Source organism: Brachyistius frenatus, unplaced genomic scaffold, assembly GCF_029030835.1.
Source record: "Brachyistius frenatus isolate BFR_SWC_R1_liver_20210118 unplaced genomic scaffold, ASM2903083v1 Contig_273, whole genome shotgun sequence".
NCBI lineage: Eukaryota > Metazoa > Chordata > Actinopteri > Embiotocidae > Brachyistius > Brachyistius frenatus.
Genome location: NW_027210872.1, coordinates 345786 through 360852, shown reverse-complemented (window position 1 = coordinate 360852; position 15067 = coordinate 345786). Strand labels below are relative to the sequence as shown.

General features: G+C 47.4%; 2 protein-coding genes across 2 annotated transcripts; both read right to left on the bottom strand.

The window, feature by feature from the left end:
- Positions 1-741: 741 nt before the first annotated feature.
- Positions 742-5661, bottom strand: rtca (RNA 3'-terminal phosphate cyclase). The gene is made up of 11 exons (XM_069721827.1): positions 5499-5661; positions 5258-5358; positions 3745-3888; positions 3522-3645; positions 2773-2831; positions 2554-2695; positions 2177-2298; positions 1912-1970; positions 1693-1787; positions 1505-1609; positions 742-1214 (listed from the first exon to the last, which is right to left on the bottom strand). Exons 1-11 carry the CDS (start codon positions 5541-5543, stop codon positions 1116-1118), a joined length of 1095 nt encoding a protein of 364 aa, XP_069577928.1. The 5' UTR covers positions 5544-5661; the 3' UTR covers positions 742-1115.
- Positions 5662-7304: 1643 nt separating this feature from the next.
- orc1 (origin recognition complex, subunit 1) lies at positions 7305-14407 on the bottom strand. The gene is made up of 17 exons (XM_069721828.1): positions 14198-14407; positions 13422-13549; positions 13160-13332; positions 12647-13070; positions 12274-12511; positions 11679-11726; positions 11469-11561; positions 11110-11350; positions 10927-11033; positions 10682-10783; positions 10416-10587; positions 9967-10074; positions 9121-9270; positions 8395-8514; positions 8141-8307; positions 7972-8059; positions 7305-7787 (listed from the first exon to the last, which is right to left on the bottom strand). The coding sequence occupies exons 1-17, from the start codon at positions 14344-14346 to the stop codon at positions 7593-7595; spliced, it is 2703 nt and encodes a 900-aa protein (XP_069577929.1). The 5' UTR covers positions 14347-14407; the 3' UTR covers positions 7305-7592.
- Between the last annotated feature and the right edge of the window lie 660 nt (positions 14408-15067).

The following is a 15067-nucleotide window of genomic DNA, read 5'->3' as shown; positions in this document are numbered from 1 at the left end:
CAGAAGCAACAACAGATGAAATGTTAAATAAAAAACCTGGAAATCTCAGGATCTCGACTGCAAAAGCAAAATATTTCATCCAAGAACTGTCACTCAAAAAGTCGTAACCGACCTTTAAAAAAAATTTAAAAAAATTCTCACTCTGACTTATTTGATTATTTATGATTGTTTTTGCTTCTGTAAGTTTTTCCGTCTTTAATTTATTTTGCTTAAACACTTAAACTACCAAAATCTTCAGCTCTTTCGAGCGAATTGGATTCCTTTTGACTGTTTTTATACTTTTGGAAAATATGAAACATTTTATTAAAACTTTTTTTCCCATTGAAATGAAGAGTTTGAATCCTCTAAAAACTTTCTCTACTTTGAACTTTAACTAGTTTAACATACTTTCAGCTAGAAAGTTCATTTATGCTTTAAAAAGTTATAAATCTTTCAGATATTAAACTCTTTAAATGGAGGAATTGTTCTCGTCTCACGCGTGAAAAGTCATATCAACGAAGTGTAAATACACGAGTAATAATCTTTTACAATCATAATTTTCTACGTACGATTCAGAACTTTCTCTGAAGGTTTATAAACTTAATTTGACTCAAATGCCATAAATTCAATTTTAAACCCTTTAAATCTCGACTTATTGAAGAATCTTGGCTTGAACTTGACTCGGTATCTTGCGACTCAAACGAGGTCCAGAAGTGAGAAATATGTAATGACCCTTTAAATCAATGAGAAACAGACAGAAACGACCGCTGGAAAGAGTTTTATTTATTCATTACAGTATTTAAGGAAAAACCCTGAGAGACAGAAGCTGAGCGGGTCGGCCGAGTCCAGGAGACAGTGTGTGTGTGTGTGTGTGTGTGTGTGTGTGTGTGTGTGTGTGTGTGTGTGTGTGTGTGTGTGTGTGTGTGTGTGTGTGTGTGTGTGTGTGTGTGTGTGTGTGTGTGTGTGTGTGTCTGAGTGTGTGTGTGTGTGTCTGAGTGTGAGTGTGTGTGTCTGAGTGTGTGTGTGGTGTGTGTGTGTGTGTGTGTGTGTGTGTGAGTGTGAGTGTGTGTGTGTGTGTGTGTGTGTGTGTGTGTGTGTGTGTGTGTGTGTGTGTGTGTGTGTGTGTGTGTATTGAACTACAGGTTGGGGTTAGTTGCTCCTGATCCTTGACATTCGATGATGTAGGTGACGTTGCTGCTCAGCTCGTCCTCGCACTTCGTTATCGTGAACTTTGCCTGCGAATAAAAACCAACAAACACGTTAAAGTTCAGACTCAATATGTCGGAGCTTCAGAAGTCAGTGTGTGTACTGTGTGTGTGTGTACTGTGTGTGTACTGTGTGTGTGTACTGTGTGTGTGTGTGTGTGTGCTGTGTGTGTGTGCTATGTGTGTGTACTGTGTGTGTGTACTGTGTGTGTACTGTGTGTGTGCTGTGTGTGTGTACTGTGTGTACTGTGTGTGTGTACTGTGTGTACTGTGTGTGTACTGTGTGTGTGTACTGTGTGTACTGTGTGTGTCCTTCTCACCTGAGTCAGCTGCTCTGCGATGTGGATGGCCGTCTGCGTGTGCAGTGTCACGGCGCCGGTTCGAATCCGAGACGTTCCCTTTGCCAACGCCATGAAGATGATGAGCTGTGGAGGAAGAAGAGGTCAGAGTGAGGTCACGGTGAGGTCACAGCGAGGTCTGCAGGTACGTATCAGTGGGCGTGTCTCACCTGGTCCTGCAGGAATTCGTCAACGCAGCCGTTGTGTCTGATGTTTCTCAGTAACATCTCAGCAGCTTCGATACCGATTTTATCTACGTACACACCTGAAACACACATACAGGTGAGTGTTTACCTGGCTGTCAATCACAGCTGTCTGCTTACACCCCTCACCTGCTCTATAGAGCTTGACCAATCAGCGTTGCTGCCACCTGCTGGTCGACTCCTCACCTTTCTTTCCCAGAGCCGAACCTGCAAACATGCAACCTGTAGAGGACTCTGCTATGATTCTGAAACAGAAGAGACAAAATCGACCAATCAGAGAGCTGCTGATGACACACCTGCTTTGTAATGCTGCATTCACTGGATGTGGGAAACTCCAGTTTAAATATAAAGTCACTGAACTGTTTTACATTATCACAGCTTTTGTCAAACTGTCACTCAGCTGCCACTTCCTGTTGAATTATAGCTGCGTTGATAGGTGGGCGGGGCTTACATTATGCCGTTCCCGTTGCCAAAAGCATTTTCTTTCTCCTGCAGCGGGTGGATGTTGATGTAAAGATCTTTGATTTCCTTCCTGATGGTTCGAACAGCAGCAGTCGACATGTCTTTAGCCAGCTGAGGGCGACAAACGCACAAAAAACTACAGTCAGCGCAATAAAAACACATCTTCAATTCTGGGAAAAAAATAAAGTGCTACGTAACTTTAAGCTGAATATTTGTTCCATATTACTTTATAATCATCATTAATATCGAGCAATAATTGCACAGAAGTCACCTCAGGATGTAAAAAACTTTTATTTTAAAGTTTACTGTGACATCACTTCCTGTCTGTGACCCTGCAGTGTTTAAAGTGTGTGTGGTGAACTTTACTTTGTAGGGCAGCACGCCGGCAACGAACGCTCTGCCGTGGATCTTGGTGATGTTTCCTCTCTCCGTCATGGTGACGGGCAGCAGCTCTTTGACCGGGTTCACCGTCACCATCACCTCGCCTCCGCCTTTAGGGTAGAAGCCCCTGACGCACAACACACACAGTCAGTCACACACACACACACACTTCTACTTTGTTTTCTACCGTGTCTGTAAACTGACCTCATTCTGATGTCACAGTCGAACTGGAATCCGAACCGCTCGACGATGGGTTTAAAGACCTGAAGAAGAAACCGTTAAATGTTGACTCAGCAGTTTCAGTGACCATATTTGGACGAGCTGGGGGAGGAGCCAGCGGTGGATCTGACCGATCTGATCGGAAACCTGACGATACTACGTCCCGCCCACCGATAGCTGTAACCTGACTGCACCACAGGCCTGTCAATCAAACAGACACGCCCCCAAAAACAGGTCTTCTTGAATCTTCTTTTCTAATGAATGAGGGATTATTTTCAGATGGACCTCCAGAAAACTAAGAAGAAGGAGTGACTTTAGCTAACAACACCGAGATAACTGATGGACACATTTTATTCACTTTGGATTTGATGAGAGAAGTTGAATGGGAGTCTATGGAGCCGGAGGCTTTTTGGAGCCGACCTCTAGTGGCGCTCGCTGGTATTGCAGCTGAAGACACTTCTGGATCAGAACCATTTTACAGACTCCAACAGAGGGTCGTTGCTATGGAGATGAAGCAGGTCTGTCTGGTTTCTTTGCCTGCATCAGTGCGCCCTCTGGTGGAAACTATGTCAAATAGCAGCACAGACTCACTGTAGTCATCAAGATGCATGAAGATGGTTCACAGGCCAGATGTGTGCGATACAGAGTGTGTGTGTGTGTGTGTGTGTGTGTGTGTGTGTGTGTGTGTGTGTGTGTGTGTGTGTGTGTGTGTGTGTGTGTGTGTGTGTGTGCACCTTGACAGTGTAGTCAATCTGAGGAGCCATCTCTGCGTTGGTTCCCCCCTTCAGACAGAGCTGGGAGGTGGCGTCAGCAAACAGAGCACAGGGCAGAGCTACCTGCATCAGCAGACACACACTCCTAACACACACAAAGAGATTACAAATACACATCACAGTGTTAAAAACAAGACAACAAATGTCACAGCAGCTGTTTCCTGGGTCTGTCCGCCGCTCTCACCCGGCCGTCTGCGGGTCGGCCGTGTGGTTTCCAGACTGGATCTTTCCTGGAGTCAGACTGATGTCAGTGGAACCGATGGTTCCTCCCTGCAGATCGCCAGAACACAGATCTGAGACCAGCTGCAGGCCGCTCAGGTGCTGCGGTCTGCAAACACACACAAACAATACTCACCAAACTCCATTTCAATATTTTATATTTTAAAGTTTCCTTTAAGCGGACTGTTAAAACCCGTTGACAACATGATTTTAAAAGGAAAAACGTACATAAATACATATTTAATTTGTCAAAGTTTTTTTTCTGCTTTTGTCAACTAAAAGTATTTTTGGCAAAACATTTTTAATCAGTAAAATCTAATGAACTTAATGGAGCTGCAGGATAACGGAGCTTTCTGGAAGGCCTGCTCCACTTCATGATAAACCGAGCTGCTCCACTTCATGATAAACCGAGCTGCTCCACTTCATGATAAACCGAGCTGCTGCACTTCATGATAAACCGAGCTGCTGCACTTCATGATAAACCGAGCTGCTGCACTTCATGATAAACCGAGCTGCTGCACTTCATGATAAACCGAGCTGCTCCACTTCATGATAAACCGAGCTGCACTTCATGATAAACCGAGCTGCTGCACTTCATGATAAACCGAGCTGCTGCACTTCATGATAAACCGAGCTGCTCCACTTCATGATAAACCGAGCTGCTGCACTTCATGATAAACCGAGCTGCTGCACTTCATGATAAACCGAGCTGCTCCACTTCATGATAAACCGAGCTGCTCCACTTCATGATAAACCGAGCTGCTCCACTTCATGATAAACCGAGCTGCTGCACTTCATGATAAACCGAGCTGCTCCACTTCATGATAAACCGAGCTGCTCCACTTCATGATAAACCGAGCTGCTCCACTTCATGATAAACCGAGCTGCTGCACTTCATGATAAACCGAGCTGCTGCACTTCATGATAAACCGAGCTGCTCCACTTCATGATAAACCGAGCTGCTCCACTTCATGATAAACCGAGCTGCTCCACTTCATGATAAACCGAGCTGCTGCACTTCATGATAAACTTCATGATAAACCGAGCTGCTCCACTTCATGATAAACCGAGCTGCTGCACTTCATGATAAACCGAGCTGCTGCACTTCATGATAAACCGAGCCGAGCTGCTCCACTTCATGATAAACCGAGCTGCTCCACTTCATGATAAACCGAGCTGCTCCACTTCATGATAAACCGAGCTGCTCCACTTCATGATAAACCGAGCTGCTCCACTTCATGATAAACCGAGCTGCTCTTTTCTGTTGTCTCCACTTCGTTTCTCAGCAGCAGCGTCCAGATAAATTTCGCGAGGTTAAAGCCGATGAATGTGATTTATTGAGTATTAATAGATTATGGTTGAAATTAATAACACAGGCGTTTGATTGTGTTATTAAAACGATGCTGAGTGAAATCAGCCAACTTTAATGAATAGGCTAACGTTATAGCGTGCTAGCCGGCGCGGCGCCGCTAACTCACCTGAGCCCCGGTGTGCTCCTGCCGGCTCGGATTTTGGTGATGTTGATGGAGGTGCCGGTGATGCAGCTGAGCGCCGCGGAGACTCTCAGGATCTGTCCGCCCTGCGGAGAACCGACATCGAAAGACGGTCACAACCGGCAGCTAGCCGCCGCTCGCTCGTTAGCCTTCTGTTAGCACGCGAGCGGCGCGGAACAAGCGGCGTTGTTGGTTCGTGCTCCGGTGAATAAAACGCGGTACTCACGCCCTCCATCGCGCTGCCGTCGATCTCCGCCGCCGGAGACTCCATCTTCCTCCAACAAATGTGGTTCTGAACGTTCCCCTCAGATACAGCTGCAGATTCGGGCACTTTTCTTTCCCCTCCACTGTTTGTGATTCTTCTTCTTCTGCAAGTCAGACCGAGTAGCTCCGACCACTTCCGCTGCATTTCAAAATAAAATACAGCCGTTTCCCCTCTGGTAACACATTTGTTTTGTAGTTTATGCAGGTTTAGAAATAAAAACGTAATTCCTGATTTTCAGTATGGAAGTATATATATATATATATACATATATATAGTATTTATAAAACCATGTATGATAATAGCTCCATTTAAAACACATTTACATTTCTGAAGATTTCAAACTGAAGACTTATATTTTAAATTTGACATAAAACTACAGTGTAAAAAATTGCAGAACATTTTATTTATATTATATTATCTTATTAAGGCTAACGTTCATGTTTTGTATCTCTATGCTGTCCTTTTCTCTCTCTGCTCTCCTCTCACCCCAACTGGTCGAAGCAGATGCTCCGTCCTCTGATCCTGGTTCTGTTAACAGATGCTCCGCCCACCTCTGATCCTGGTTCTGTTAACAGATGCTCCGCCCACCTCTGATCCTGGTTCTGTTAACAGATGCTCCGCCCTCTGATCCTGGTTCTGTTAACAGATGCTCCGCCCACCTCTGATCCTGGTTCTGTTAACAGATGCTCCGCCCACCTCTGATCCTGGTTCTGTTAACAGATGCTCCGCCCACCTCTGATCCTGGTTCTGTTAACAGATGTTCTCCACCTCTGATCCTGGTTCTGTTAACAGATGCTCCGCCCACCTCTGATCCTGGTTCTGTTAACAGAAGCTCCGCCCACCTCTGATCCTGGTTCTGTTAACAGATGCTCCGCCCACCTCTGATCCTGGTTCTGTTAACAGATGCTCCTCCCACCTCTGATCCTGGTTCTGTTAACAGATGCTCCTCCCACCTCTGATCCTGGTTCTGTTAACAGATGCTCCGCCCACCTCTGATCCTGGTTCTGTTAACAGAAGCTCCGCCCACCTCTGATCCTGGTTCTGTTAACAGATGCTCCGCCCACCTCTGATCCTGGTTCTGTTAACAGATGCTCCTCCCACCTCTGATCCTGGTTCTGTTAACAGATGCTCCGCCCACCTCTGATCCTGGTTCTGTTAACAGATGCTCCGCCCACCTCTGATCCTGGTTCTGTTAACAGATGCTCCGCCCACCTCTGATCCTGGTTCTGTTAACAGATGCTCCGCCCACCTCTGATCCTGGTTCTGTTGGAGGTTTCTTCCTGTTAAAGGGAGTTTTTCTTCCCTCTGTTGGAGGTTTTTCTCCCTTAAAGAGGAGTTTTCACCTCCTAGTTTATGTGGGAATTGTTGAATTGTAGAATTTCTCTGTATAATATTATAAAGTTCAGCTGAAGGGACTTTAATGTGTGAAGTGCCATGTTGTGATTTGGTACTTTATAAATACAATTGAATTGAATGTAGCAGCTACCGTTTGCTTGTTTAGGCTAACAAGATTATTTTGATGCTAACGTAGCAGCTAAATATTAACAGCTGCCATTAAATGCCACTCCGTTTTTTTAATATGAACTCTGTTGTTTTAAAAAAAAAATTCCCCTCGGGGATTAATAAAGTAAATACCTACCTACCTACCTGTTGTTACAACATTCAGGGACAACACCAACATTTTTTTTTTTATAAACTTTAAAAAATTCATGCTCTCGCTGTGAGAAAAAACAAAAAAGAACGTCGGTTCATATTAAAGATGAGTTTTATTGCATATTCAAGTATTGAAACAAAAAAATAAGACATTAAAATTAACAGCAAAAATCACACATTTCAAATAAAACTGGGGACGTCAAGAAGTCTCCCATTAAAAAAGAAAAAGATCTAAAACACGAAAGTCAGATTTGTGGGGAAAAAGTTTCAGTAAAATGTGCAGCATCGTAAAACTTGTGTGGGGTTTGGAAACTCCTCCCACTCGTGCCACAGACCAGATCGCCGCCTCCAGAGACGGCTCACCTCCGTCGGAGCTCCAATCCGTCGTCCTCTGCGTGGATCTCAGTCGGCCTTCAGGGCGTAGAGCACGTCGTCCTGGCTGACGTTGAGGCGGACGCGCTGCAGGACTCCCAGCCGACTCGGCTCCAGCAGCAGCAGCCTGCAGGCGCCGAGACGCCGACACACCGCCAGACCCTCCGACACGCCGACGGGCTGCAGACCCTCCACCCGACACAGAGCCCGGTGCTGCACGAACACCTGCCAGACCGAACCCAGGGAGGCGTTACCACAGGTAGGACACGCCGAAAACAAAACCTTCAGGGGTTGATTATTTTCTATCTCGAAAGTTATTCACAATATTTGAGTTGCAGCCGTTTTATTTTCCTTTTATTTTAGTTTTAAAATCCTGTTTTTTTCTGCCTCTTCTTCGTGTGTTTCTCACCTGTTGGAACGTGGCCTCCTCCAATCCCAGCCGCCGAAACTCTGCGATGACGGCCCGGAGGAACAGCTGCTCCTGCACCGACGCACACCTGCAAACATACACAGTCAAAAAACACACACGCACACAAAAACAGCATTTCACGGTCTGTTACCACGGCGACACGCTTCACCTGATGGCGGCGATGTAGGCCGAGGAAAACATCTCATCCAACGCCTCCATCACGTGACTCATTCCCACCAATCCGGCGGAGGCAGAAGAGTCGGAGTGCTCGCAGATCTCCGTCGCCCGGCGACAGATGTCCAAACATCGGCGGGCGTCGCCCGACAGCGCCGCCACCTGGTGGAGGAGAGGGACACTGAGACCTGCGCTGCCACGGAGGCGCCACGGAGACCCGTGAGAGGCGTCCGGGTCGACCCGTCTTACCTTCCTGGACGCCAGCTGCAGCGCGTCCTCCTCAAACGCCTTCAACTTGTTCAGCCGCGACGTGATGATCTGCTGCAGCTGCTTGAAGCTGTACGGCTGGAAGGACATCCGGGTCAAACCCTGAAAAAAAACATCCACACAACAGCTCACACCAGTTTTAAAACCCTCCAGGATTAAAGGGTTCAGAGAGTGTTCCTGAACGCAGCACGGCGATGCACGCAGAGCAGCAGGAAGTATTCAGAGTCGTCTCTCGGTCGACATCAACGTGACCGCTGGTACGTTAACATTTGTGATTTCACCGTGAAACCTGAAACTGCAGCAGAGAAACATCAGATTTTCAACATGTTCACTAACAGCCGAGTGTTCCTGAGCCCATGCAGTGATTTCCACAAAATCTAAAGGGCAATGGACAAAGCCAGAAATAAATATTGGACAGTTGTGATCTTTGGGCCAGTACGCTTTTAAAAACAGCTGTGATTTTTGTAGTGGAACTCACCGCATGGGCTCAGGAACACTCGACATTGTTGGAAGATTTTCTGTTCTCCAAAAGTTTGACCCAAAATGGTCCGTGGTGAAATCACAAACGTTCACGTACCAGCGGTCACGTTGATTTCGATGAAGAGGCGACACTGGATTCTTCCCTCGTGAAGGTCGTCGCTTCCTCCCCTGAATTTACAAAACCTGCGATCTTCACGAGCTGACATCAGCGCTGATGTGAGTCCTCACCAGTCTGCTGGCCACCCTGTTGATCATGATCCTCTCCGGCAGGTCCATGGTGTTGGCGATGGTCAGAACCACCAGGTGGGCGTGGCGCCGCGTCGGCCAGTCGAACAGGTTGTACATCACGTTCTGCTTCCTCGTCCACAGCAGGTCCAACTGCAGGCGTCCAAAAACACGAAGAACAGCTCGTTAAGGTCTCGTTAAAAAACACGTTTATTCTTTTTACGGCTGATTTACTTGTTTTTTTATGGCTGCTTCACATTTCACTGCATGAACAGTAGGGGGCAGTGTGGCGGTATAAAAGCAAGTTGTTAAATTGAGTGGGTTTTTGTGCGACTTTGTGACGCAATTTTGTGTGAATTTCTTATTTATTTTTTCAAATCGGAGGAATTTTGCTACATTTAAAAATATTGTGAATATTTGTTGAATTTATGTTAATTATTGTTATTGCAAGAAATAAAATTCAAAATAAATAAAACCTCTGAAAGTAATAAGAAATGTTGTCACGAGTGTTGATACGATTATCAAAAGTCATAAATTTACTGAAGGTGTGCAGGTGTTCCTGAGCCTATGCAGGGATTTCCACAAAATCTAAAGGCAAAGGGATAAAAGACCAAAAAACAATATTGGATGTCTGTAATCTTCGGGCCTTCAGGCGACATCGCTTTAAAAAAAAAAAAAGCAGCCATGATTCTCCAGTGGAAATCACAGCATGGGCTCAAACACAGGCATGTTGAAAATTTTCTGTTGCATAAAATTTTGACCCGAAATCAGAGGTTTCTCTGCTCTGGTTTCAGGTCGGTGGTGAAACCAGAAAATGTTTTAAATTAGTAGTTAAAACACGGTTCTCACTTCGTCCACCAGGAGCACCGTCGTCTCCTTCCTCGGCGCAGGGTTGCTGAATCTCTTCTCCAGCAGGGCGGCGGCGTGGTCGCTGGTGGCTTTCTGACCCGTCAGCTTCTGCAGGGAAATACATATAAAATAATATATAAAATATATAATATCAGAAATCATCCTCGCACATGGGGCCGAAAATTCAGGAACAGACTTTCATGGAGTCACAAGAGGCCGAATACAAAGAATCTGCAGCAGGAATAAGGATTTAAAATCCTCAGAGTGGGTTAAACTAAAAAACAAAACAAACAAAAACTACATTTCCCATAACGCAGCTGGATCTTTATGCTCAGAAAATAAAAGACAAATGTTGGAAAATTAGCTGCTGATATAACGTCACATCGATAACAATAAATAACGAGATCAAACCCTTTGTCAGCTAAGCTCCGCCCCCGCCCCTCCCCCACCTGCAGGATCTGGACGTAGGCTTGGTGAGGGTCCGTCATCTTCATCCCGTTGACCTCGATGAAGCGGAACGGCAGGATCTCGTCCACGTCGGCGGCGTGCTGCAGGCAGCGCATCACCTCGTGGACCGTCGCCGTCTTTCCCGTTCCCGGAACGCCGGAGATGTACATGCAGCTGCAACGACGAGCGGACGGGAGGTCAGCGTCATTAAACAAAAAACAGAAGTGGGCGGAGCCAGCGAGCCTCTCCAGGTTTGGGTTCGTCTCACCCTCCCGTGCCGTCGAGGATTTTGCTCTCCACGAAGCTGTAGATGTCCTGAAACTCCTGCTCCCTGCAGGGCAGCGACTCGGGCACCGAGGACACGTGCAGCCTGACCAGGAAACACAGAGTTTATAGGTCGTCACGGTAACACCTAGCAATCAAATCTGGGCCTGTGCAGGCTCACAGGCGGGGTGGAGTCTATCCCAGCCGGATACAGGGTCAAAGGTCAGTCAGTCCGAGACGTGGACTCACCTGGTCCTGGCCTCCTCCAGGACGTTGGCGGGCTGTTGGGCCGGCAGAGACCGGCTGGGGATGATGGGCGTGGCCTGACGGGGCGTCCGCGGCGTGCCGGGCGCGACCTGTCAGAACAGAGGAGACGAGGAGAGGAGGTGAGGAGACGACGTGAGGAGACAAGGTGAGGAGAAGGACACTGACCTTTGAACTCTGAGTCTTTCGCGGCGTTCTGGTGGAGTAACGAGTCGTCCTCTTGGATTGAGGCGTGCGACATCCAGCTGCAGAGCGCCGGCCCTTCTTCTTCACCACCAACTCTTCATCACTATCTAGCTCCGCCCCCTCCTCCTCCTCCTCGCTGCTCTGCAACTCCTTCCTGGACGGAACGAACTCGTCCTCTTCGTCTCCGTCTGAGTTCAGGTCCGGGTGGTTGTCCAGAAGGTTCCTGACGAAGACGAAGACACACGAGTCAGATTTCAGGGAGCTGAACTGAGTCCAGGTAACTGCTGCAGGGAGGTCAAAGGTCACAGCGGGACGATTCGCTCAGTTTTTTTTTTACTCACAGCTGCTTCCTGATGCGAGACGACACCAGCAGGGCCGATTTCCTCTTGGAGGTCCGCGGCAGCAGCGGAGAGTTCTCGTTGTCCACCTCGGCCCTACACACACACACACACACACACACACACACACACACACACACACACACACACACGATTAAAAAGTGTGCGATACTTAATAAACTGTCTGCTTGATTTCTGTCTGCAGGAACTCACAACATGGCCAGCGGCTCCTTCAGGGCTCTTGGCTCCTCCCCCTTCTTCCTGGTGGGCGTGATCGCTCTGTTGGACGACATGTTGGTTAAACATTTATTTTGAACATGTCTGAGCTCCACTCTGCTGTGCACCCCATAGTTCCTCTCCCTGTGCTCTTAAAAAGACAGTCTCTGAGTTTTCCCACTTTCACCAGGTGGTGTGAACGCAACCCGATGAGGCGTTCAGGGTCTGACTCACGTCTGCCGCCTGGTTGGATAGATTCTCTTCGGGGTGGCGTTTTGACTCCTCGCCGGTTTGACTATCGGCAAACCGGCGTCCGTCTCGCCACCCTGCCGAGGACTAGAGGACCAGAGGGTCCGGTGGGAAACCAGTTTAAACTAACTAGTTATAAACCGGTTTAACATCTTTAAACCGGTTTAAACTAGCTAACTAGTTAAGTAGTTTCTTTGGTTTTGAACAAACCAATTTAAATGTATTTAATTTTAGTTAAAGCCTTTTAAACCAGTTTATTTGTGATTAAATCCATTTTAAATCCAAACTGAATGTTTGAACCGTTTTAAACTCAAACTTCTTAAACTAGTTTGGTGTTTCTGACCTGGTGGAGTCGAGCCTGGCGGGAGACGGAGGACTGTCCGTCTCACAGGGGGACAGTCTGGTGAGGACGACGGCGGGCTGAGTGGGTGTGGCTCCGCGGGACTTCCTGAGGGGGGTGAGGCTGTGGGTGAGGGGCAGAGACGGAGGGGTGTGGGAGGACGGCAGCCTGCGAGACAGCAGCTCCTCGTCCAACAGCTGGTTCAGGACGTCCTCACCGATCATCAGCTTCTTCTGAGGGCCTGAGAGACGAGGAGAGAGGAGGACGGACGGGGACGCAGGAGGACGGACAAAGACGGTGGAGGACAGAGGAAGGAAGACAGTTTAATAGAGATTCTCTGGCGCCACCAACAGGAAGTGTTTCTGCCGACACTCACTGCTGAGCACGAGTCTCTTGCGGATGCCGGGCGTCCTCGCCGCCGCCGACCTCCTCTTGGCACTGAGACATCTGGAAGCCGACAGTTTGGTGACCGAGTGAAGAGACTCCGCCTCCACAGCGGTGACACCGTCGTACCGCCCCTCCCCCAACGCCACTCTGCTCAGGACGGCGAGGTCCGGCGTGGGCAGGGCCCGCCGGGCGGCTCCCCGGGAGGCGGGGGTGGCGGTGGGCGGGGTGCAAGCGGGCGAGGGGGGGAGGGAGGGTTTAAGGTGGGGAGGAGGGGAAGTGGGTGGAGCTTGTTCAGACCCCAGCAGACCGGGATCCAGCGCCGTGAAGGTCTTGGAGTCCCAGGACAGCTTCACGTACAGCGTGTCTCCGTCGACCGGGTCGGGGAACGGAGCGCCGCCATCCAGGTGCTTCACCTGGTGGTGGGTGGGGTGGGGTAGGGTGGGGGTTACAAACCACAACCATCCTTAACGATCCAAACTAGCAAAGATGGCGACGGACTCACCTGCACAGGTCGGAGGATGGACTGGGCGTCGACCTCGTCGTCGCCGTGGCGGCTGCGGTAGAAGAAGATCTCCTGAGGATGCGGCTCTCGGCCGAGCAGCTTCCGTTTGCTCGGCGGCACTTCGGACAGTCGCACGAACCACTGGACCGCCGCCTTCTTCTGACGGCCGCTCTCTGAAACACGGCGGCGAGTCGGGTCATTGGAGACGAGTCTTTACAGTCGAAGTCACGCGTCCAGTTTAGGATTTCAGATTAAAACTCACCGTCTCCAAACAGCCGCACGACTTTGGCCACGTACGGGTTTTCTTCGTCCTCGCCCTCGATGAGGATGTGCTGACCGGTCCGGATGAGGGTGGTCCTCGGGAGGCCCTCCACGCTGATGAGCAGGGAGCTGACACACACACACACACACACACACACACACACACACACACACACACACACATTTAAACCATTAAATCAACATGTATTTTTCTTATTTTAGTTTTTTGTCACACAGAACAGGAGTTTTGCGCAACATTTTTTATAGTCGGTTGATTATTTTTCCTGAGTTTTCTCAGCCTGAATAAAAATGCCAAAACAAATCACATCACAAAAAAACTAGATCAGTAAAAATGCACATGAATGCAGCTGGAAGCATTTAAGTTGAATTATTTACACTTTAACAGCATAAAGTTCTGACCACTTATTAATAAGTTTAAAACTTTTACGTTCAATACTTGAGTGCATTTAAGATAAAAAGTAATAAGTTTGAAACTTTTTAATAATTTTATAGTTATTTCCAGGTGAGATAATAAGGTGAGGTGTTGCCTTCAGGTACTTTATACATGATTGGAAATAACAGACGCTTCTCACGTTTGTTTGCAGTTTGATATTCTGTCAACTAATTACCGACTAAATGCGAATTTCGCCGCATGTTTTACTTTAATAAACGTACTTTCATCTCGACTGAAGCGTTTCAAACCGTCGACAGAACAAGAAGCAGCAGATTTAAAAGTAAAGTAAAACGTGTAGATGAAGATGAAGAAGAGTTTCTCACTCGTAGTCGAAGGTTTTCAGCTTCCGGTTGAAACTCTGCGGCTCCCCGTGCCACCTGAAAGCTCTCCGGACTCTGAGTCTGGTGAAAGACTCCATCCTGGTGAAAGACTCCATCCTGGTGAAAGACTCCATCCTGGTGAAAGACTCCATCCTGTCCGCTCGGACACGAACAATCTGCCTGAATTCAGCAGCAGCTTCGACTGAAACCGTCATGAAGACGAAGAGTTTCGCGCGAAAACTGCGTAATATCCGGTTTTTCTTCTTCGTGGTTCTAGTCGCACATCGCCCCCTGATGTCTCGGGGTGGAAGATGAATTCTCTGCTTTATGACAGAAACATGGTTCAACACAGGGAAATAACACATTCAGGTTTATTCAGTAAACAAACAAAAAAAAGTAAACGAACCAAATTATGTTTTAAATGTTCAACGCTCCTCATCGATCGGATCCTGAAAAATGGGTTGTTTATTGGAAAACAAACAATTAGATGAAGTCACGTGATAGATTGGAAATCTTTGATCAAAAAAAAATATATAAAAAATAAATCTGGATTATCTTGAGGATTCAGGAACAAACTGCGATAAAACTTTAAAATTTATCAAATAATACAAAATATTTATTAGGGCCCGAGCACCAAAGGTGTGAAAGCCTTATTTTTATTTGTAAAAATATTATTCATTTTATCCTAAAAGTTTGAATGCATTTTTGGAGGCTCTATAATATTCAAAAACTCATGAAAGTTGGTACAAAAATGTCTCCCGGCGAAAAATTTCTTATTTTAGTGGAGTCGCGAGTGGGTGTGACCGCCAAAGGTGAGTCCATGTAAGGGTTAGCCCCACAGATTCAGGTTTGTATGTGCAGTCATACTAATGG